The sequence below is a fragment of the Oculina patagonica genome, chromosome 2 (genome assembly GCF_052425735.1).
Source record: "Oculina patagonica isolate OP01 chromosome 2, crgOcupat, whole genome shotgun sequence".
NCBI classification, from domain to species: domain Eukaryota; kingdom Metazoa; phylum Cnidaria; class Anthozoa; order Scleractinia; family Oculinidae; genus Oculina; species Oculina patagonica.
The window spans coordinates 5,317,652-5,342,467 of NC_135759.1; the positions used below are offsets into that span (position 1 = coordinate 5,317,652).

General features: G+C 38.4%; 3 protein-coding genes across 6 annotated transcripts in view; all 3 read right to left on the minus strand.

Moving 5' to 3' along the window:
* The window catches only part of LOC144642831 (GDP-fucose protein O-fucosyltransferase 3-like), a 41,991-nt gene that overhangs the window by 11,847 nt on the left and 5,328 nt on the right, over positions 1-24,816 (minus strand). The gene's annotated exons all lie outside the window — the stretch shown is intronic.
* The window catches only part of LOC144642809 (GDP-fucose protein O-fucosyltransferase 3-like), a 28,761-nt gene continuing 7,626 nt past the window's right edge, over positions 3,682-24,816 (minus strand). The window contains exons 1-2 of one of the 2 annotated variants that reach the window (XM_078501897.1): positions 6,200-6,334; positions 3,682-4,993 (exon numbers count right to left, since the gene is read on the minus strand). In XM_078501897.1, coding sequence (XP_078358023.1) covers positions 3,840-4,970 — 1,131 coding nt within the window. In that variant the 5' untranslated portion in view covers positions 4,971-4,993; positions 6,200-6,334 and the 3' untranslated portion in view covers positions 3,682-3,839. Of the gene's footprint in view, positions 4,994-6,199; positions 6,335-24,816 lie in introns of those variants that run through there. The other variant, XM_078501896.1, reaches the window with a different exon arrangement.
* Positions 7,941-17,728, minus strand: LOC144642758 (uncharacterized). 3 transcript variants are annotated; one of them, XM_078501814.1, is made up of 3 exons: positions 17,446-17,728; positions 8,707-13,070; positions 7,941-8,369 (listed from the first exon to the last, which is right to left on the minus strand). In XM_078501814.1, exons 1-2 carry the CDS (start codon positions 17,576-17,578, stop codon positions 8,713-8,715), a joined length of 4,491 nt encoding a protein of 1,496 aa, XP_078357940.1. In that variant the 5' UTR covers positions 17,579-17,728; the 3' UTR covers positions 7,941-8,369; positions 8,707-8,712. The 3 variants fall into 3 exon arrangements, with proteins under 3 accessions (XP_078357940.1, XP_078357938.1, XP_078357941.1); XM_078501812.1 differs by having other exon boundaries at positions 8,696-13,070; XM_078501815.1 differs by lacking the exon at positions 17,446-17,728 and adding an exon at positions 14,198-14,605 and having other exon boundaries at positions 8,696-13,378.

Consider the following 24,816-nt stretch of genomic DNA (forward strand, 5'->3'; position numbering starts at 1 on the left):
TAACAATCAAAATATTGGTGAAGATTGGCAGCTAGGGCATTTTTCGGAGCGTTTTCAGAGCCATATAATTCGGCAATGTTGTGATAGTAAATGTAAAAATAGCAGCGAAAGATTTTCTTCAAAAGCTCGCTCAATTCAACATTTAGGCACATCATAGTTAAGAAACAAGAAAGTAATACTACATACATGCCACTTATCGACACACAGATGCTTTCTTTTGAAGAATTTGTTCTTCCTCGCTGCACTTCGATCCTTCGATCGATCTCAATTGACATGTACTGTTGCTTTGAGGCGCGATGAACTTAGCCAATCCATCGTGGTTCATCCTTCGTGAAAGGTGTAAACAGGTTGTCAATAAAGTCATTCAAAGAGCTGTTTAAAGTTCACGGAAGGACACTTGTCTCAGCCAGTTTGAATGAAATAAATTTAACTGGAAAATAAACAGCCGCCATGTTGTATTTGTACCTTTGAGCCTGCCGTTTCAGTCAGCGGTCAAGCCGTACACTTGGGCAAGTACGTAGTGTAGTCATCATATAGTTGTTTGACTAAATCCTATATAGTGATATTCATAGAGGGGATACATAGCCTAGCCCTACACAGCTATACACGCCTATACATAGCCCAACATAGCTATACACAGCTATACACACGCGTGTTCATTTGCTTTCCTCCGCAAATGTTTGTTTTCGTCGGAATAAGTAGCGGATGGTGTTATCTACCCTCATTAAATAATCAGAGCAAGTTTTTCCATCTTATATCAGGTTAAAACTAGTATGTTTATTGTTTTTTTGTTGTTTCTGTCTTTTTTGGGAGGTGGGGGAGGGGGTGAATATGGGCATTCGAAGAAATTGCGGTCAGGTTGTCAGCCTGGCCTGTGTACATCTATTCCTTCTGTTCAAATCGTCTATATTATATTACACTTTGGCAGCTAGGAGACTGAATTTGTACCCACTCTCTTTTTCGGGATCCCACAAAGTTCTCCATCTGTCCATTTACCGATAAACGTCATTACTGCAGTTTTATTAATTTGTTTTAGAAAAGGGCTTTTATGGGGACAAATTTTTCCTCCTGAATTCCCACATTGCAAGTGACGAATTGCGGCTTCAAATGATAATTTTCTTCATCACCGACTCAATTTAAGTGGCTATGTGAGTTACAAAGACGCGAATGCAGTCTTTTGTAGAGAGCTTAAACCCCGCATTAAAACTAAACAAATTTATTGCAAGACTAGGACTACGCAAGACGGCAAAACTTATTAGCTAATGTTTCAACCAGCACAGGTAGTCTTCTGTCTTCTTCGAGTTTAACGCGAGGGAAACCCGTTTTATTCTTTGTTGTTTTCTCTCTCTACATTCACACCTTTATAGATATATGTATATATTTGCTGCGCCATATAGACTGCGTCGCTAAAGGCATTTCGTACGTGAATACTTTGTTCAGTTCAGCACAGACGCTCCCCCAACTAAAGCACTTGCGCAAGAAACGATTACAAAACCTACCTCGCTATCCACCGTATAGTGATTTATCCCGTGGTAAACGTTATTCTCCAATTTTGCTGAGTTATTCATTTTTTCCCATTTATGCCACGGGGGTAGGGGAATTTGGTCAAAAAATGTAATCGTTATGCGCGGTATTAATCACTATTTCCGCCAGGGGAGGGGAATTTAAACAAGCAATAAAAAAATACAAATGTCTTAAAAGTAACTGGAAAACGTTGACATTTTGATTTGTTTAACTGTGTAGCGTCTTTTATGCTAAAAATAATTGTTTATGTTCCAAAATGACGCTAAATGGCGGTATAAAACTGCTCCGACGTTTCGGCAATACTGCCTTCTTCTGGGTGCCACCCCCAAAAAAGGCAGTATTGCCGAGACGTCGGAGCAGTTTTATACCGCGATTTAGCGTCATTTTGGAACATAAACAATTATTTTGATTTGGTTGCCGTGCATGCCGACCGTTGAACAGAAAAATCAAGAACTCTGTTTCGGTGAAAGTCAAATGGAACAGTATTTTTTCTGGAAAATCTCTTCGGGATTGACGGAACGTCAGAAATTTTCTTACCATTTGTAAGGTTTCCCAGTTCTAGTCTCCCATCCTTCAGGTCTCCCACCAACGGAAAGAAATAACAGGAAACTGAGCTACAAATGGTAAGCGACATCTATTTCGGTTAGTTTGCTAATTTTGGAAAGAAGCCTTTCCATTTTTCAGTGGTCATTCCAACCGGTTCTCTCCAACAAATGGTAAGCACCCTAGAGCTCGTTCAGCATCACATTGCGGTAAACACGTCAAGCTGTAGCGGAGGAAATTGTTTTACCTACGACAATTTGAAAATATTCTCATTTTCATCACAAACGCATCCAACGAACACTCGCGGAGGAAAAGCAAATGATCGCGCGTGGTCACGCGTGATGGACGCGTGATGCCCAGTGAACAGCCGTACCGCTGACTGAAACGGCAGGCTCAAAGGTAGAAATTCAACATGGCGGCTGTTTATTTTCCAGTTAAATTTATTTCATGCAAACTGGCTGAGACAAGTGTCCTTCCGTGAACTTTGAACAGCTTTTTGAATGACTTTATTGACAACCTGTTTACACCTTTCACGAAGGATGAACCACGATGGATTGGCTAAGTTCATCGCGCCTCAAAGCAACAGTACATGTCAATTGAGATCGATCGAAGGATCGAAGTGCAGCGAGGAAGAACAAATTCTTCAAAAGAAAGCATCTGTGTGTCGATAAGTGGCTTGTATGTAGTATTACTTTCTTGTTTCTTAACTATGATGTGCCTAAATGTTGAATTGAGCGAGCTTTTGAAGAAAATCTTTCGCTGCTATTTTTACATTTACTATCACAACATTGCCGAATTATATGGCTCTGAAAACGCTCCGAAAAATGTCCTAACTGCCTTTTCTTCGCCAATATTTTGATTGCTATCTATAGATTTATGCTTGATTAGCTATTTCGTACCGATTTTATGCCAAATTGAGGCAAATAAATGGCTTCTGTGTTTCGGTGAATTTTGATGAAATAGCAAGAAATCGTTAAGTCACGTGTGTTTAGTTCCTCAATACTAATAAAATATTGAAGTCCCCAGACATTTTGTGGCATTTTTGTGAAGTTTAATGATGGATTTCAGTACCCATGTAAGAATAATGTATATAAGTTGTTGCTCATGGGAGATATTGGGCACTAGTTAAAGGCTATTTCCAACAGTACGAAATGTGTACCTTCCAAAAGACCGTTTGAGGAGAAGAAATCAAATTTGACGGTTAAAGTGAATTATTGTACTTAAAGCCTAATAACCACAGAATATAGTGCAGTGAATTTTATTTTCAGAAGTCTTTTTTTCTTGTGGAACTGGTCAATCAAAGTCAGCTAATTAAATATGCATAAAAAAGTGAAAAATGGCCATTTTTGCAAAAGGTGCCATAACTTGAGGGGAATAAAATATTTTGAGCTGATGTTTTGTCACAGTAAATAGCTCACCATACCCAACATTTATGCTAAGTTTGGGCGAAATCGGTGATATGAGCTGTATCACCTGTTGCATGGTTCTGCCCTGTTCTCTCACGGGCACACTCTTAAGGTTTTCTTTCTACTTACAGATTTTTTGTATGAAAAGATATTGCTAAAATTAATATTGATACCATACTTTGTAAAAAAAACGATCGACAAGTATTTTATGTTTAAATGTTGGTTTATTTCGACGAAAAGGCACGAAATCTTGGAGAGTATTTCCAATTAAGTATTCGCAGTGGTAAATTAAAAACGATTAAATCACCTAAAACAAACATATCCTATAGCTAGTTATGGTAAGTCAGCAAAACAAACAGAAGTTAACTACGAGCCCGGTGTTATTCCCCAGTCCTCAAACGTCCTTTCCTTGCAGTTGTCTGGGCGGAGACCTTCATTGTGTACTCGCCCTTCTGAAAGTGTAACGCACATTTGGCAATACAAGGGATTCTTTGGCTTCCAGTGATTCCCAACAACAGTCCCACTAATATTACCGATTCCTTTCCACTTCCACTCCAAGTATTTGTTATATGCAGTCTCGTTATTGCCTACATTTTTTAGATATTCAGCCAGAAGCTTTGGGCTTTTAAAATTGCGCACTTTTATGACGGAATGTTGAAGATTACCGGGTAGAAACTCGTCAAGTTTGTCTGTGCCCATCACTACGGGAACCGAACCGGCATCCAAAGCATGGCTCAGTTGATCATCGACAAAGTAATCACAGTCCTGGTTAAAGAATACTATACTAAATTTATACTTCTTGGCCAGTTCTGTTTTAAGCTGTTTAAAGTCTTTGCCGGTTGCAGAGCCATACCTGGCAATTAAACCGTCTTTGTTCTTAAGACAGCCTCCGTAAGAATCAACATGGAAAAACTGCATCAATTGTCTCAAGTATTCAGTACGCACAGGCTCACAGTTAGAGAACGCAGCCATGACGAGCCCGGTTTTTTCCTTGAAAGGAACTGGCGCTGTTAATACAGGCATGGAATAAACTGGATTAGAAAAGTCAGCATCTAAGCGATAGCTTCGTAGCAAATTAAATTTTGACATTAAAATAGGATCTCTCAACTCAGATGTGTACACAGGGTTTTCATGTGTCCACAGAATCCAAGGAACAGACTCGTTAGGTGGAGTCATGTGAGTATCTTTAACATGGACGATGAAGGCATCCGCTGCACTTGCTCTTGAGCGGTCACTCGTGACTTCGCAGGGGACAGGACATTTATCTTTCTTCCAAGCCAGATGGATATTTTGTTCTACTCCAAAAACAGTTGACCAGAAAACAATGAGCCAAGACTTGGTGCTAGTCTGCGATTTGTGGTCTGTAACATCTAGGCTCATCGCACGAAATTTCGGAATTAAGGCATTTTCACCTCTTGTCTTTAGCTGCCATAGCAGCATAATCACCAATACAAGGCAAAATAGAAAGCAGAAATGACGCCTGCGCAGTGGGTACATCTGATCGTCCTCTATTGAAGTACCTGTAGAAAAAAAAAATATTCTTGTAAGCTACATTAATAAAATTGATGCCAGAAGATTACTTAGTTTCAAAGGATCATAACAAATTCTGCATTGTATGTGGCATTAATTAAAATTTATAATAATTATCTATTTTTCTCCTTATTAAACGCGAATATTTTGTTTAAACTCGTCAAAACAGTTTTGGTAAATTATTGATTGTTAGAAAATGATTCTTGGTGTGTTACTCTTGTAATGGCTGCAGTATTAAATCTCGAAATAAAAGTTGATATCAAAAAAAAATTATGAAACTTTCCTCTGTTGACATTTGCGATGGAATGTTTCAAAATCTGGAAAAAACAGCAAACACAAGAAAACGAAAAAAAATCTCACTTACAGTAACATGCATCTCCCAGTTAACCTGGAAAAAATGCAGTCGTAAAAAGAAAAAGCCTTCAGAAAAAAAGACAAATATTTCGCAGCAGGCTAAAAATAACGCAACTGATATTAAGCGCAGGTGTTTGTGAAAAAATGATATTGGTGAGACGTCACGAATACTAAGCGGAAATGAAAAGAAATGAAAGCTTGATGACGGTTTTACACTTGTTACAACGCCATTTTTCAGGATTTTTTGAAGTACCCAAAGCTGTATTTACGCCAGTGGGCGAATGCCAAAGACGAAGACCTGCCTAACGTTGTAATTTAAGTCTTTCTTGCGTTCGTTTCCCAATGATCTGTAAAGATTTTCTGTTAAAAAGTTTTATTTTTATTATTATATAGCTTTATTATTTTTATTTAATTCATTTTTAGCTTAAAAATTGAAATAGTCGGTGTTTATCAAGTTTCTAAAAATTCTTTCATTTCGCTCCGCGTAGCGAGGAAGATCGAGGAACTGAACTTTTAAGATTCTTCGTGTATACTGACGTTCGTTTCACTTTCTAAGCCATGTAATTATTATTCCATTATTGACCATGTTTCTAACACGCCAATATTCCGCCATCTTTACCTCACGTTCGCTCAATAACCGACATCTGCGACATACATGTATATCTCGAATAATAAAATACAACATAACCTCGGAGTCCGTAATTGCTTAACCGTTCTAATATAAACCAGCTCGTATCGAAGTTATGGCTGTAACTTACAAAGAAAAGCCTCAATCGACAATCGTTGATATGAACCGTGAGTTGTCAAGAAATCATTATGAATCATGTTTTTAAATAAGTTACCTTTCACTTTCCACTTGTCAGCTGCAGGCCAGTAGCTTCACCTTAAACGAAAGGTGATCGCTGCTTATATCGGATAACACGACTGCATGGTATTGAGAGGAACGTACGATTCCTTTTTCCCGAGAATGTCGATCAGTCTTGTGAGACGAAATTGACAGCGTGCGTTCGTGATTACTGATTCAAAACCGCATCACAATAATAACGTCACGCAATTCGCCGCTACAGCCATACGAAATCAAACCAATTACTAGATTTCCCCCAAAGAAATATGGAGAAAAGTGCCTCACTGGATTTTTAAACCCTCACATTAAATATCATGTAACGTTAAATATGCCAAAAAATAAAGAAAAGAAAACTAGGGTTAGTTTTCTGCCGGATATATAAGATGAATTATTAAGAAAAACAGGTGTCATAACTAGTTTTTAAAAACAAAATGCTCAGTATCACATGTTGTTGAAGATGCAACGGAAGAGAGAAGGCACTATTTGCAATTCAAATTTGTTAAGAGTTAAAGGGTCTATGTCACGCAATTTAAGGCAATTTCGGCATTGACTGACCGTTCATAGAATTAACTGAAATATCACAATAACGGCTTGCAGAAAGGCCAAAAAGGGGCATGAACGGGCAAAATGCGATAAGATTGAAACGTATTGCGTTCGGGTAAACTTGAAAACTTCGGCCCGACTTTTTTCAAGTTTATCTCAATTTGTATGAAAGGGTTATTTTACAATACTCGAAAAACCTCCTTTGGTAATGCGGCCGTGATTTTGCCAATAAAAGACTGTTGCTCTGCCAATTTAAAGTTTAGAGCTCTTAAACAACGAAAATAAATAGAATTACCTAAAGTACCCGGTAACCTACAGTCATTGACAAAAGAGAGTCTATTTTACTCTGGGGGTCTGGCGGCTTAAGCCGATTTTGAGTGTCGGTCTGCGGGGAGATACTTTCTTATCTGGCGGTCTGCGGTCAAGAAATTTATGGCGGTCTTGATCTCAGGAGAAAATAAAAGAAATTTGCGGTCTAGGATGGAAAAGACATGGCGGTCTGCGGACTGAACGACCCCCTATAATAGACCCTCACAAAACCTTCGCGCAGTTGCTGTTTTTCTTACTTGAGACATGAAAAAGTCAAGTAATTTACCCTCTCCCCCTTTGCATTGTTGCGTAGCATGCAAAAAAAAATAATGTCTTCAATTTCTGCCTACTTTTTCACAAAAACTGAAACGCACTGCACGAGGAGGTTTGGGACACTGTGCTATCCAACACTGAAACGGGGGGATGGGGGTGGGTGGGCCAACGACTTTTGGCAATGATTGTAGCCCCTTTGAACAAAAGAGCTCTTTTCTGCACCCGCCAATATCCTTTGGCTGTCACAGCATCTTCACCGGTATCTTTGTTGGAAGTGTGTACTAATTGAGTGGCCGTAAAACAACTTTTCGATGTTCTGAATGGGGTTGAACTGATAGCTTAGAATTGGTCAAACTTTTAACTGTCAGCTGAGAATTGAAGCGGGGTTTAACTGACAGCTAAGATCTGATCGCGAGATCTGCAAAATTTCCTGCTTGCTGAGAAATGGGCTGAATTTTTTTAACTTTTTTTGACATTTTTACTGACAGCTAAGAAATCGCCAAACATTTAACTAATAACTGAGACAGAGATTTAGCAACCTCATCCTCCATTTTGTTCTGATTACCGCATATTTAAATTTGAAAACGACACGATTTAGAACATTTTGCCCATACTCTATTAAATTTAATTATTTTATTTCATTTGTGTTCCTCAAAAGTAATTTACTTGTTCTATTAGAACTGAAATCTTCAGTTTGAAGATAAAGTTAATAAAGTGTTATAATTAACTAACAAACCATCAAAAAACTATTTATTCCAAACAAAGTATTTTCACATGGAAAAGCGCAGGAATCCAGTGCAATTCATATACAGCTACCAATCTTGTAAGACCCGTTAAAGCTATATAGTATTCAAGATTTGTTACAAAGTATCATTCTTGTTATTTTGGTATCCGTTTTTAGAGGTAGAACGTCTTTGGTGAATGAAAATCAACAATGTCTTCGTCGTTTTACGTTGGATTTGAACCAAGTTCCTTTGCTCACTGCTTAGCTACTGCTTGATTTTTGCCCGCATGGTGTCCTCCAATGATGAGGTTTTTTCATCCTACAACAATAAAAAATAAAAAAAAAGAACTGAGGAAACGTAATCTAAACATAATGTAACAAGCTTCCCTTTAGTACATTCCTGCTTTTGTATAAAGTAAAACCAGCGCAATTTCTAAATTAATACCAGGAGAACCAGAAAGAATAACTGGGCTACGCAGGTTGAACAGAATTTTTAGTTTTGTTTCGTAGTATCGTCAGTTTTTCAGTACATACAACAGATGCAAGCTCTTAATAGATACCACTCTAATTCACTGCAGTTATCAAGCACAACTAACAAAATGTAAAGTAGGCATATGAAATAAATAAGCGATCTGATCACCTCACCTTAAACTTACTTTAATTTATTTTCCAAAGTCAAATATCACATTATCTCCAATCAGCATGAAAGATGCCCACTTCTTCACTTCAGAATAGCCGTTGTCTCTCATCCACCTCATGGCCTCGTGAAGAGACTCACTGGCACTTTCCCCACGAACAAGGTGCTCATAGAAACGACTCATCAACTGCAATGTTGCACTGTCTTCCAGGGCCCACAGTGCCACCAATACTGAGCGTGCACCGGATCCTAAGAACGCGCGAGCGATTCCAACAACTCCCTCGGCTCTAATTTGTCCACGGCCACTGTGACAACAGCTAAGCACAACAAGTTTAGCTCGCAGTTGAATTTGTGAAATGTCAGACATTCTCAGTAGGTAGTCATCTTCTTGTGGAATCCCAGTAGTGGAGTCTAACGGGGCAAGGGCAATTTCTCCTCTTTCAGCATTACCATGAGCAGCCAAATGTATCAGACTAACTGAATTTATCTTTTGAAGCACCGCCTGCTTCGTTGCGTGCTGTCCTAACAAAGGCTGGACTCCAAGCAGTCGTCCAATCATCTCTGCTTCCTTTCTTGCACCAGGCAATGGTGAGAAGTTTTTGTTGAGACTTCCGCTGTAAATCACCTCACCAACAGCAGGATCACCCACTATCAGAACACCAGTCTGACTGTGATAGCCTGCAGGACTGTCCTGAATGAGCTTGAGAGTCGTCAAAGAAGGAACGATGCGAATCCTGAATGTCTCTGACAAATACTTGCCACTTTCATTGAGTAAAGCTGGAAATGGAACACGGTACAAGCGGCGATCAGGAACAATGATGATTTCAGGCTCTTTAAGTAAGTCGGACACAGGATCAATGAGCATACTGTAGAACAAGGACAGACTCGGGTTAGGATCATCCTCATCCTTTCCTTGTCGCAAATCTGGTAGAATTTCTTCCTGAGAAGATTTAGGTTCTGGCTCAATGACATTTATAGCTCGATCCTCGCAATCCTCCTCGGGTAAAATACCAAAGCTGCGGAAGCTGTTAGCCATGATAGCAAAAAATTCATCCAAATTTTCAGCAACCTTTGCTAATTTGGTATTAAGGGTCTTTTCTTCGACTGTAATTTTTCGGAAATGAATGGCTTCGTTTGTCTTGAGAAGCCACAAAAACAATTCCTGAGCATCATAAGAAATGTATAGACAAGAGCAGTTACTTTCATTCCTCATGACACTTTCAATGCCAATCCATGATTGCGGGTTAGCTGATATGTGTGTTTCAGTAGAATACCGAGTTGCCATCAAGTCTGCTAGGGCTCTAGCTCGTCCCAGCTCTAGAACATAAAGAGCATTGTTAGGATTTCCAGCGTAACAAAACAATTTACTAAGCACCTTGTAGGGAAAAACATGCACGTCTGCAAAGGATATCTTAATCTGATCGTTGTCTGCATTAAAACCTCGCAAATCTTCGCATTTTTGCATACCTCGAAACAGATAGGAAAAAGCTTCCTGAATCTTTTCCTGTCCTAAATTTAACGACGCAAGATAACAATAGCACGCAAACTCAGTTTCACCGTCTGTGTTATCTTTACTTAATGATAGTGCCTTCTCAAAGTTTTCTTCAGCCATGACATATTCATCCAGAGACTGAGACACGGCTCCTAGACTTGCGTAAGTTACTGCTATTCCTTTTCCGTCACCAATTTCAGTTTCGATCGCAAGTGCTTTCTCGAAATATCTTTTAGCCTCCTCATAATCACCAAGAGATCGAAACACATCACCTAGGTTTACATAACATGATGCTTCTCCTCTTCTGTCACAAAGTTTAATTGTGATTGCGAGTGATTTATTAAGGTATTCTATGCTTTGTCCATATTTACTCAGAGATTCAAACACTTTTCCAAGGTTTGCGTAATTTGCTGCTTGTCCTGCGCTGTCTCCAATTTCCATTTTGATCGCGAGTGCTTTCTCATAACACTCTTTTGCCTTGACATTTTCCTGGAGGAATTGAAAAAAATTTCCTAGCTTTCCGTAAGCTATTGCTTCTCCTCGTTTGTCACCAATTTCCAAGCTGATTTCAAGTGCTTTTTCATGGTAATCTTTTGCCTTGACATATTCACCGAGACATTCAGAGGCAGTTCCTAGGTTTCCGTATTCAACTGCTTCAACTTGTCTGTGACCAATTTCCACGCTGATCGCAAGTGCTTTCTCAAAGAATTCTTTAGCCTTCACATTATCACCACGAGATCGAAACACGGCGCCTACTCCTCCATAACATGATCCTTCTCCTTCTCTATTACCAGTTTCAATATGGATTGCAAGTGCTTGATCATAATATTGTTTACTTTTCCTGTATTCTCCAAGAGAACAAAACACTTTTCCCAGGTTTGTGTAAACAGTTGCTATTCCTGCTCTATCACCAATTTTCATTGCGACAACAAGTGCTTTTTCAAGGTTTTCTTTCGCTTTGTCATAATCATCAAGGGATTGAAACATAGCTCCTAGGTTTCCGTAATTTGTTGCTGTTCCTACTACGTCACCAATTTCCAAACAAATCGCAAGTGATTTCTCTTGATGTTCTTTAGCCTCCACATATTCACCAAGAGATTGAAACACAGCTGCTAAGTTACCATAATGTGTTGCTTCTGCTTTTTTGTCACCTATTTCCTTGCTGATCGCAATTGCTTTCTCTAGGTAGTCTTTCGCCTTGACATATTTACCGAGAGAATCAAACACAGTTCCTAGGTTTCCATAACATGCTGCTTCTCCTTCTCTGTCGCCAATTTCCCTTGTGATCACAAGTGCTTTCTCGAGATATTCTTTAGCTTTGACACATTCGCCAACAAATCGAAAAGCTGCTCCAAGGTTTCTGTAAACTTTTGCTTCTCCTTTTCTGTCACCAATTTCCATTCTGATCACAAGGTCTTTCTCGTGATATTCTTTAGCCTTGGCATATTTACCAAAACATTGAAACACAGTTCCTAGGTGCCCGTAAAATTTTGCTTCACCTTTTCTGTCATTACTTTCCTTTGTGACCCCTAGCGCTTTCTCGTAATATTCTTTAGCTTTAACATATTCACCAAAAAACTGAAACACAGTTCCCAGGCCTCCATAATATGTTTTTTCTCCTTCCCTGTTGCCAATTTCCATATTGATCTTAAGCGCTTTCTCATAACATTCTTTAGCTTTAACATAGTCATTAAGGGACAGAAACACAGTTCCAAGGTTTCCATAACATGCTGCCTCTCCTTTTCTGTCACCAATTTCCATACTGATCGCAAGTGCTTTCTCGCAATATTCTTTAGCTTTGACATATTCACCGAAAGATTGAAACACATTTCCTAGGTTTCCATAACATGCTGCCTCTGCTTTTCTGTTACCAATTTCCATACTGATTGCAAGTGCTTTCTCGTAATATTCTTTAGCTTTGACATATTCACCGAAAGATTGAAACACATTTCCTAGGCTTCGGTAACTTGCTGCTTTTCCGTTTCTGTCACCAATTTCCATTATGATCGCATGTTTTTTCTCGTGATACTCTTTAGCTTTGACATGTTCACCGAGAGATTGAAACACAGTTCCCAGATTGCCGTAATTTGTTGCTTCTCTGTTTCTGGCACCAGTTTCCATGTTGATCGCAAGTGCTTTCTCAAAATATTCTTTAGCCGTGGCATATTCACCAAGAAAACGAAAAACAATTCCCATGCCTTCGCAATAGAATTCTTCTCCTTCTCTGTTGCCAATTTCCGTGTTGATCGTATGTGCCTTCTCATAACATTCTTTAGCTTTAACATGTTCATCAATGGACAGAAACACAGTTCCAAGGTTTACATAACATTCTGCTTCTCCTTTTTTGTCACCAATTTCCATTCTGATCACAAGTGCTTTCTCATAACAGTTTTTAGCTTTGACATGTTCAAAAAGAGACTGCAAAACCGTTCCAAGTTTTCCATAAGCTACTGCTTCTTCTTTTTTGTCTCCAGTTTCTCTTGTGATAGTTATTGCTCTCTCATATAGGTCTTTTGCCTCAACACATTTATTTTGACTCATATATAACTGTGCCAGCCCTATGCTTAGCTTCCCTTCTGAGACTGCAAAACCAAGTTCCTGGTATTTGACAAGAAGTTTCCTGCCGTATGTTATTGCATTTGTGATATCGCGGTTATCACGGTACGCGTTGAACAATATCTTATAGATTGCAACGCAAATTAATTTACCACATTTCTTTTCTATACCAACTGCTTTGTTGTTTAGTAAAACTAAACTTTCCTTGCATAACTCGATGCCAATTAGAACACGACCAGTGTTGAGAAGGAAAACGGCAACAAATAAAACCATAGAGATGGCTTGTATAACTTCTTCTTGGTTGTCCATGTGGCCTTCTTCTGAAAGTGTTGTTACTGAAAATAAACAGTGTAAGAGCAAAGAGTTATGGAGAAATACGAAATGCTTTTTTGAAGTTACAAAGACGAGCGCGAAGACGAGCAAAGGGCAAGGTTGAGAGAATTGACCATTAAAATCTGCGCATTATCTACTGCTAAAAATTATCTTACTACTACCACTAACACTACCACTACCACTACCACTACCACTACCACTACCACTACCACTACCACTACCACTACCACTACCACTACCACTACCACTACCACTACCACTACCACTACTACTACTACTACTACTACTACTACTACTACTACTACTACTACTACTACTACCACTATAACTCCCAATCTACAAATCAGGTGACAGGAGTATCCACTACACACTATAGAGGCATATATGTTTCTAGTTGCTTGGAACACTATTTTGTCCATTCTAACCATAAGACTACCACTTCTATTTTAAGAATACCAGATTTTACATAACTTTCAAATTGGCATCTGCCTGAAAACCGCACTGCAGACCATGTTTTTACCTTACGAACCCTCATGGATAAATGTGTCCACGACCACAAAGAGTAAATCTATGCTTGCTTCGTAGATTTCCGCAAGGCTTTCGCCTCCGTATGGCACGAGGGTTTATTTTATAAGCTACTCAAAGTGAACGTAGGAGGCAATTTTTACAATTTAATTAAAGGCCTTTACTGCAACTCTTCATGCTCCATTAGAGTTAGAGAAAACAAAAGTCGATCTTTCGCATACTCACGAGGTGTACGTCAAGGATGTATCCTAAGCCCCCTTTTATTTAATCTCTATATAAATAATTTGCCATATTTGTTTGAAAACACTCTTTCCGACCCATTTGTACTTCCAAATGGAACAAAAATAAATTCCCTGTTGTACGCAGATGATTTGATTATACTATCAAGATCCAAAGTTGGATTGCAAAACTGTTTAAACGTCTTTTCTTCCTATTGCGACACTTGGATGCTAAAAATCAATCCAAAGAAAACAAAATTAATGATATTTCAAAATCACTAAAGAAAGTCCATTGATATCAACTTCAATATAGGCACTGAACCAATTGAAATTGTTCAAGAATACACGTATTTAGGTACACGTTTAACCCCAACGGGAAACTTTACTCTTGCACTCGAACACTTAAAAGAAAAAGTAATGCATGCCTTTTTTAGTATACGAAAACACTCAACCCTTAATAAGACTTAGACCTAATACCGCATCCCAAATTTTTGACACAATGATATTTCCTATCTTAAGCTACAACAGTGAGATATGGGGGATGTTATGAACTCTAATGATTATCATGTTAATAAGCTAGTGATGAAGTTTATTACTTAATGTATGAATATACGTGATGCATTGTTATTATCAGGTGAAAGCGATGTAACCTAATTAAGTTTTAATATGATATAATAGGATCGCGTTTTGTTACTTTTAGTTTAAATATAGTTAAATATGCTTTTGCAATACTGTAACTGTAACGGTCATGCTAATAAAGAAATTGATTACTCATTACTACTACTACCACCACCACTACCACCACCACCACTACTACTACTACTACTACTACTACTACTACTACTACTACTACTACTACTACTACTACTACTACTACTACTACTACTACTACTACTACTACTACTACTACTACTACTACTACTACTACTACTACTACTACTACTACTACTACTACTACTACTACTACTACTACTACTACTGCTACTCTACTACTACTCTCTCTCTACTGCTGCTGCTACTACTGCTGCTGCTGCTACTACTGCTACTGCTACTGCTACTGCTACTGCTACTGCTACTGCTACTGCTACTGCTGCTGCTGCTGCTGCTGCTGCTGCTGCTACTGCTACTGCTACTACTACTACTACTACTACTACTACTACTACTACTACTACTACTGCTACTGCTACTGCTACTACTACTACTACTAAAGTCGTCTTGTTACTTTTTCTGTACTTGTTTTGTACTACAATTAACGGGTTCGAACACACGGGTAACCAAGCTTTTGTTGAACCGAGAAGTCCTGGATAATTAACTAATTTGCATTTGGTGTTACGGCGAAATAATTAAACAACTGGGTTTGAAAAACCGAAAAAACAATAGGTATTGTTTCCTAATTTCGAGTTGAGCTAGTAAGATCAATAAGCACTCTCAATCCCCTAGCTAGGTATGAAAAAGGCGACAAACTTAAGCCTTTCCCACATGGACGGTTATGCAAAAAAGTTTGGCAACCGGAAATGAATTTTGGTTTATTTTGGAGGTGTTCGCGGCTGAACAGCGGAAAAAAATATGTAAATTTCGGATAGCTTTGTGGTCGTTATTTTTGAAGAAGACCAAGGCATTTGCTATGGAGTTGTCTTAAGTTGCCTAAACTAGCAATGAGTGACATTTGTACCGGTGCAACAAGCACGGGAAAACACAGGCTTAAGGCTGGTTCTCATGTGATCGCCCCGATCGTTTCTATCGCATCGATCGCTTGCAAGTACTGAGACGATCGTAGGCGATCGAAGCGATTGGAAGCGATCAGGGGGTTCTCATATGATCACCCCGATCGTCTGGTATATGCAAAAAAGGCTTAATCAAATAAGAAAATAATTCATGATCTTTTCTTTGTTCCCGCATATGAATATTCGATTTTATTCCGATCGACGCATGCGTGTTTTTTCAAAACTCGGATATCGCTTATGGCAGCCTTCGATGCAAGAGCAAACCTCGTGACCTCCTATCTTCTCGTTATTGCCGTTTTACGGCGAAGGAGCAAAAGGGAGGCCAAACGGAAATGTAGTTCTGGGTAATACTGATGCACCATGGGACAGTTTGGATCGCTTCGATCGTCTCCCTCAGTGAAAGTAGTTCTCATATAATCGTTCGCGATCGCCGCGGTCTGCGACCGATCGCCCGGATAGAACACGGGCGATCGAAGCGATCGTGATCGCCCCGATCGTCGCAGACGTTAGCGATCGTCTCTGTAATGTTCTCATATAATCGCCCCGATCATAAGCAATTTTTTTGAAGCGACAGAAACGATAGAAACGATCGGGGCGATCATATGAAAACCAGCCTTTACAACTCTATGCGTGTGTTTGTTTGTGCGGTCACAACTAGCCAATATCAATATTCAAATTTCTTCACTAATTGTTGTTGTGAATAATAAAACTTCGAAAAATCGGCCTTTTCGGTTGTGTGTTTAAAATAAAAAATAAATTAGAAATATTTCCCCATTGGGTGAATTAGTTGTCATTCAGGTTTTTTTGACGGGCGCAGAGCAGTGAGTGTAGACTCGTATATATGATACAATTATTTACATGCGGCGTGCAACTTTGACATCGGAGAATCCAGTACTGTTTCAGGAATGTAGCCGAAAAAAATAGATTTCCTCCAGACTCACAATTTCTTTTAACATTGAAACGTCACTTTATGACAGAAAAATAACGAAAAGTTGTAAGAGTGGGCGAGCCTGTATTATTTCAATTTGTTCTAAAGGTGATGTTAATAGTTCTTAATCCATACTCACAAAATTCAAACATGTAATTAAGCAAGACTCCAACGACTCCGGGAACTCATGTTGACTACATCCCACTCCCTGAGTGACTGAATGGTTTCCGTTGGAAACCCCCCAGGTGGGCCACCTTTACATTCCCTATAAGGAGATGGTCACCTTTAGAACTTACGAGCTTCACACGATTGAAGGTATTATCTTCCTACCCATGGTATTATGCACATAAAACCTTCCCCTCAAAGGAAATGGTGTTTGTTTCGGGGAGTGGGCACGCGCACTGCAAATGCAAATTAGTTTAGCATCCGGGACTTCTTGGCTCAATAAAAACTTGTTTACCCATCATATTGTGAACTATTTCGAACGACGAAAGAAGACGACGACTTTAGTGGTTAGTTATTGGCTTTATATTTAAACAAAGTTCAATTATCCTATAGCTCATGCTTCGACATGCTACCACTGCCACCTTAGCAAGGTTACAAAGGTAAACCGATTTCTCGTGTGAAAATGTCCCTAAAGCAACCGTAAATGAAGCAAATCTAAAAAGGCCTGTTTTGACCCTTTGATGTAAAGCAAGTAAATAGTGACGAACCGAACCGTTTTTTTCTATTTTGTATTCGCATTTCCTCTGCTCAAAATGTCGGAATGTACAAATAAAGTTACAAGGCCATACGAAACTTTCGTGAGTAATGATGCTTGAGTTGGTGACCATTTATGTCGCATTCGAGAATAAGCTCTGTATTATCATGATTTTTCTCTAAACTTCACAAAAGCATTTCACTTGAACTTACAACAGCTAGTTTGATGTAGATATTGCCCTGTTTAGTTCAACTTTTTAAATACAAAACAAGTTGTACTCACCACGATAACGCTGAAATAAAAGACTGACTACAAAATCGTATTCCCTGAATATAGTGAAGTTTGCTGTCAAGTTTGTTTTATACTGTTCGGTTGGAAAGTAAAAATACTGGATATCCTTAAATCTTAAAGTCATCGGTTCCTCTGAGACACTGGAAAATGAAATACGAATTTTTTTTTGTCATTTTCGAACAAAATCCCTGAAATTTTGAAGGTTTTTTTAAACTCTGGATTTATCAGTTGTGTTGAGATGAGCAAACACAATTTTTCATGCTTTCTTTTAATTACATACACTGAGGGCGTTAATTAATGGTTTAACCCTCGGACGTACAAGCAAACTCATACCCCCAACATCGTACAAGGGCGGTGGATGGAACCCCTCCCCGGAGTTTTCGTTATATTAAGGCGTAGCGAAATTATTTTGCTCTGAGAAGAAAGCCCTAGCACTCTACAAGATGACATAATTTTAATTGGCTGTGACGTCATATGACGTCACGTGACGTCATAAGAGCCGCCATCTTGGATCCGCCATCTTGGATTTCAACATTTTCTTAGAAAGTCACAAAATAACGGAAATGATGCCAAATCAAGCCAGAATCCTTATGGAATGTAAAAATAAACAAATCTTGCACTTCTGTTTTAAAAAACTGGAAAAAAATCAAGAAAAATGTTAAAAGCGTCGATTTTTGGCAAGACCTGCTTGTATTTATGACGTTGCCATGGCAACGTCATATACCATGGACACATGGGACATATCAAAATTCCGCAAAGGACGAATGAACAGCTACTGAAAGTTTCAGCATTGTAGGGCAAATGCCTTTTTCAAAATTTGGAAAAAACCTTACGGGGGGGGGGGGTGGCATCCACCCCCCTGTACGTGCGAGGGTTAAGAGACAAGTTCATAAAGTGCTGTCTCTGTGAACAAGAGTCAGACAAACGCAATATTGTATTTGGGTTGTGTGACAAGAATTTAAAATCGAAATTTGTGATAGTCACGAGCAGGAGCCTGTCACGAGTAATATTTTGGGCAAACTGGCGTCGAAAAATTGTGAAAGCGTTTCAGGTGGACAGCTATTAAAAACAAAGAACTAATCAAAAAATTCGTTCGAGGCTTTTCAATGTCAAAACACCACGACTACAGTACAAATATCGCGACTCGCCCTCGCTTCGTTAGCGAGAGATGTGTCCAGGATTGGCTTCTAATGAGACGCAAGCTCTTTATGATACACTTCACAGAGTGTCCTGATTGATACAAGCTCGCCGAAACACACATAATTTTGTCAAATATGAAGTACCATGAAGTTGTCAAATAACCCATTCAAATACGAAGTAGTTACTGAACAATACAATCCTTGACATAAGTGCAAACTTACCCCAGCAACTTTTCACTTTTCAGAATGCAACCTGAGAAACGTAGAAGGTAACCTCGCCTTGCCTAAGATGCGCACAAATAATTTCAAACGAAGTTTTAGTATGTATGGCAGAATGGCCAGAAGGGGTAAAATGGGAACTGGGGTTTGGGCAAATTTTCATTGGGAAAATGAGATTTGGGTCACTGGGAATGTGAATCACAGACAGAAAAACAATAGAACTGGGACTGGGATTTTGAATATTTGGGAAACAATAGGCTTTGAAATGGGATTTGGGTAAAATTTGGGCTGGGAAAATGGGATTTATAACCCCCTTCAGCACCCTCATAGTAGTTCAAACGAAAGATCAACAAAATCTCAAATATATCGGATTCTCACATGGAAATGATATAAAACAGTATCTTAAAACTATTTTCATTCATTCATTCATTCATTCATTCATTCATTCATTCATTCATTCATTCATTCATTCATTCATTCATTCATTCATTCATTCATTCATTCAATGGAAGCTCAAAAAAGTCGAACATAATCATATTCAGCGGTAACGGACAAAACAAAAATAATATAAATTTTAAATACGACAATGAATCTTTGCAAATTGTCGACAAACAAACATATTTAGGTATAGAAATGACCTCATCCGGTCGTTACACTTATGCAAGGGAAATTCTCAGCAAAAAAGCCACTAAGGTCCTCTCGATAATTAAACGATCCTTTTCTAACACGGATTCAGCAGCTATTGCGATTAAGAACAAACTTTTCAATGCCCTTGTTAAGCCCGTGTTACTTTATGCGTGCGAAATTTGGGGACCAGAACTACTGTCATATAAAACGCACTTCGATAAAAGCACAATTGAACAAGTCCACATCAAGTTCTGTAAACAAACGTTAAACGTCCCATGGTATACAGAAAACATTGCTTGCAGGGCAGAACTTGGGCGTTATCCTTTAATCATTGACATAAAAACCTCAATCTTCAGCTATTGGCAAAGACTGAAGTATTGTTGTAATAACGTTTTGTTAAGTGAGGCATTTCAATATGCAACAACATCTACAACATTTTTTGATGTTGCAACTAACGAAGAAATGCATCAAGAAACAGAACCGATAACCCGGCAACACATCAAGAACGGTCGATTAACCATGAGGAAAACCCTCAGAAATAAGTATTCACAAAACTGGCTGGGCACCCAGAATAGTTCATCGTCAACTTCAAGAGAAAAAGTTACACACAAGGAAGTTAAAAAGAGCTATGAATTTGAGAATTACCTAACAACAGTTAAAAACCCAGCGCACAGAATAAGCCTGACAAAGCTTAGATTAGGATGTCATACATTACGAATACAGACTGGAAAATATGAAAATAAAGGAGCATCAATCCCAGTAGAGCAAAGAACATGCTTGGTATGTAAACAAAATTGCGTAGAAGACGAAAAGCATTTTTTGATGTGTTGCCAGGGATTTACAACCATAAGACATGAATTATGTTCTCACATTTCTAAGGTTGATGTAAGGTACATATATTTAAGTGAGAACGAGAGGATTAAGTACCTACTTAGAGCTGACAATGAACATACATCAAAAGTAGTAGGTAAATATAAACATTCAATGTTTCAAAAAAGGAAAGAGCTTCTTAACTTACAAGCACAATGAACATTATAATTTATTTAATTTTTACATATATTGACATTATGAATTGTATGAGAATCAAATTTTTGTTATTTCTTAAATGTATTAGTAAATGTTAAAACCTTTGTTGTAAACAGACCAATACCTCCCTTTGGAGAGTAAGGCGCAATAAAGATATACTATTACTATTACTATTCATTCATTCATTCATTTGATCATTCATTCATTCATTCATTCATTCATTCATTCATTCATTTATTAGCCATAACTAATGATTTGTAAACAATCGTATATAACTAAGGTTGACTTGATTAGAAGTGAGCAGATCATGAGCAGATTTGACTTGCATCAGCTCATGATCATAAGCGATCCCTTGCTCGTACCCTGTTGTCCCGGTTCTTTCTCGGGACGCCCAAAGAAAAATATAACGCTCCACCAGCGACACTCCGTGTTGTTCATAGCTTTATTGGAACATCGCTCTCCATATCTTAACCCACGGACCATGATGACAGGAAGAATACAGTACTATATATACCATGTGTGTTAGACAACTTGCATAAAGTTTGGTGGCCGCAGAAGAAAGTTTAACACTTCATGAACCGGTTGGTTCACGGTACGCTATTCATACTCGCAAAATTCAAACATGTAATTAAGCAAGACTCCAACGACTCCGGGTAAACTCATGTTGACTACATCCCACTCCCTGAGTGACTGAATGGTTTCCGTTGGAGACCCCCCATGCAGGTGGGCCACCTTTACATTCCATATAAGGAGATGGTCACCTTTAGAACTTACGAGCTTCACACGATTGAAGGTATTATCTTCCTACCTTATGCACATAAAACCTTCCCCTCAAAGGAAATGGTGTTTGTTTCGGGGAGTGGGCACGCGCACTGCAAATGCAAATTAGTTTAGCATCCGGGACTTCTTGGCTCAATAAAAACTTGTTTACCCATCATATTGTGAACTATTTCGAACGACGAAAGAAGACGACGACTTTAGTGGTTAGTTATTGGCTTTATATTTAAACAAAATTCAATTATCCTATAGCTCATGCTTCGACATGCTACCACTGCCACCTTAGCAAGGTTACAAAGGTAAACCGATTTCTCGTGTGAAAATATCCCTAAAGCAACCGTAAATGAAGCAAATCTAAAAAGGCCTGTTTTGACCCTTTGATGTAAAGCAAGTAAATAGTGACGAACCGAACCGTTTTTTTCTATTTTGTATTCGCATTTCCTCTGCTCAAAATGTCGGAATGTACAAATAAAGTTACAAGGCTATACAAAACTTTCGTGAGTAATGATGCTGGAGTTGGTGACCATTTATGTCGCATTCGAGAATAAGCTCTGTATTATCATGATTTTCCCCTAAACTTCACAAAAGCATTTCACTTGAACTTACAACAGCTAGTTTGATGTAGATATTGCCCTGTTTAGTTCAACTTTTTAAATACAAAGCAAGTTGTACTCACCACGATAACGCTGAAATAAAAAAATGACTACAAAATCGTATTCCCTGCATACAGTGAAGTTTGCTGTCAAGTTTGTTTTATACTGTTCGGTTGGAAAGTAAAAATACTGGATATCCTTAAAACTTAAAGTCATCCGTTCCTCTGAGACACTGGAAAATGAAATACGAATTTTTTTTGTCATTTTCGAACAAAATCCCTGAAATTTTGAAGGTTTTTTTAAACTCTGGATTTATCAGTTGTGTTGAGATGAGGTAACACAATTTTTCATGCTTTCTTTTAATTACATACACTGAGGGCGTTAATTAATGGTTTAAGAGACAAGTTCATAAAGTGCTGTCTCTGTGAACAAGAGTGCAAACGCAATATTGTATTTGGGTTGTATGACAAGAATTTAAAATCGAAATTTGTGATAGTCACGAGCAGGAGCCTGTCACGAGTAATATTTTGGGCAAACTGGCGTCGAAAAATTGTGAAAGCGTTTCAGGTGGACAGCTATTAAAAACAAAGAACTAATCAAAAATTCGTTCGAGGCCTTTCAATGGCAAAACACCACGACTACAGTACAAATATCGCGACTCGCCCTCGCTTCGTTAGCGAGAGATGTGTCCAGGATTGGCTTCTAATGAGACGCAAGCTCTTTATGATACACTTCAACGAGTGTTCTGATTGATACAAGCTCGCCGAAACACACATATCGTAGAGGTTGGGAATCGATTAGGAAAGGAAAGGGTTAGGAGCTTGAAACTGCACTGATGTAATGGTTTGCCAAAAACAGAAGGAAAAGAAGACTGAAGATTGTCTAAGACTGAATTTCAAGTTGGTTCTTGTACTGTTTACAACGTCGCTAAATCCTATTGCTGCTTGTTTGTTTGTACTAACACTGAATTTGGTTATGATAATAAAACATTCTTTTGACTGGGATTGTTTTATCACAGCTACTTGGGCTTGGAGTGACCTTAACAGCCTGAAATTAATATTGTGAACTTATTCGAACGACGAAAGAAGACGACGACTTTAGTGGTTAGTTATTGGTTTTATTTTTAAACAAAATTCAATTATCCTATAGCTCATGCTTCGACATGCTACCACTGCCACCTTAGCAAGGTTACAAAGGTAAACCGATTTCTCGTGTGAAAATTTCCCTAAAGCAACCGTAAATGAAGCAAATCTAAAAAAGGCCTGTTTTGACTCTTTTAGGGAAACCAAGTAAATAGTGACGAATTCATGAAGAGCGAAAGCTAGCAACCAAACGGTTTTTTCTATTTTGTATTCGCATTTCCTCTGCTCAAAATGTCGGAATGTACAAATAAAGTTACTAGGCTATACAAAACTTTCGTGAGTAATGATTGTGGAGTTGGTGACCATTTATGTCGCATTCGAGAATAAGCTCTGTATTATCATGATTTTTCCCTAAACTTCACAAAAGCATTTCACTTAAACTTACAACAGCTAGTTTGATGTAGATATTGCCCTGTTTAGTTCAACTTTTTAAATACAAAGCAAGTTGTACTCACCACGATAAAGCTGAAATAAAAGACTGACTACAAAATCGTATTCCCTGCATATAGTGAAGTTTGCTGTCAAGTTTGTTTTATACTGTTCGGTTGGAAAGTAAAAATACTGGATATCCTTAAATCTTAAAGTCATCCATTCCTCTGAGACACTGGAAAATGAAATACGAATTTTTTTTGTCATTTTCGAACAAAATCCCTGAAATTTTGAAGGTTTTTTAAAACTCTGGATTTATCAGTTGTGTTGAGATGAGGTAACACAATTTTTCATGCTTTCTTTTAATTACATACACTGAGGGCGTTAATTAATGGTTTAAGAGACAAGTTCATAAAGTGCTGTCTCCGTGAACAAGAGTCAGACAAACGCAATATTGTATTTGGGTTGTATGACAAGAATTTAAAATCGAAATTTGTGATGGTCACGAGCAGGAGCCTGTCACGAGTAATATTTTGGGCAAACTGGCGTCGAAAAATTGTGAAAGCGTTTCAGGTGGACAGCTATTAAAAACAAAGAACTAATCAAAAATCGTTCGAGGCCTTTCAATGGTAAAACACCACGACCTTAGTTCAAATATCGCGACTCGCCCTCCCTTCTATTTGCTAGCGAGAGATAAGTCCAGGATTGGCTTCACAGAGTGTCCTGATTGATACAAGCTCGCCGATACACACATAATTTTGTCAAATATGAAGTACCATGAAGTTGTCAAATAACCCATTTTTAAATACGAAGTACTTATTAAACAATACAATCCTTGACATAAAGTGCAAACTTACCCCAGCAATTTTTCACTCCCCGGCGCATAGAATTAAACCTGAGAAACGTAGAAGGTAACCTCGCCTTGCCTAAGCTGCGCACAAATTATTTTAGACGAAGTTTTGGTTATAGTAGAAGGGCCAGAATGGGTAAAATGAGAAAATGGGATTTGGATCACTGGGACTGGGATTTGGTCAATGGGAATGGGAATCACAGGCAGCAGAATGGGACTGGGAATTTGAAAATTTGGGAAAACAATAGGCTTCGAAATGGGATTTTGGCAAAATTTGGGCTGGGGAAATGAGATTTATATCCCCCCTTCAGGACTATCATAGTCGGGCCATCTTTTTTTATTCATTCTTTTTTTTTTTTCATTCATTCATTCATTCGTTCGTTCGTTCGTTCGTTCGTTCGTTCGTTCGTTCGTTCGTTCGTTCGTTCGTTCGTTCGTTCGTTCGTTCGTTCGTTCGTTCGTTCGTTCGTTCGTTCGTTCGTTCGTTCGTTCGTTCATTCATTCATATAAGACATTTATTCATTCGCTTGTTCGCTTGTTCGTTCGTACTTTTGCTTGATTGTTTGTTTGTTTATTTATTTATTTTTTAAATTATTAGCCATAACTAAAGCGTAAACAAT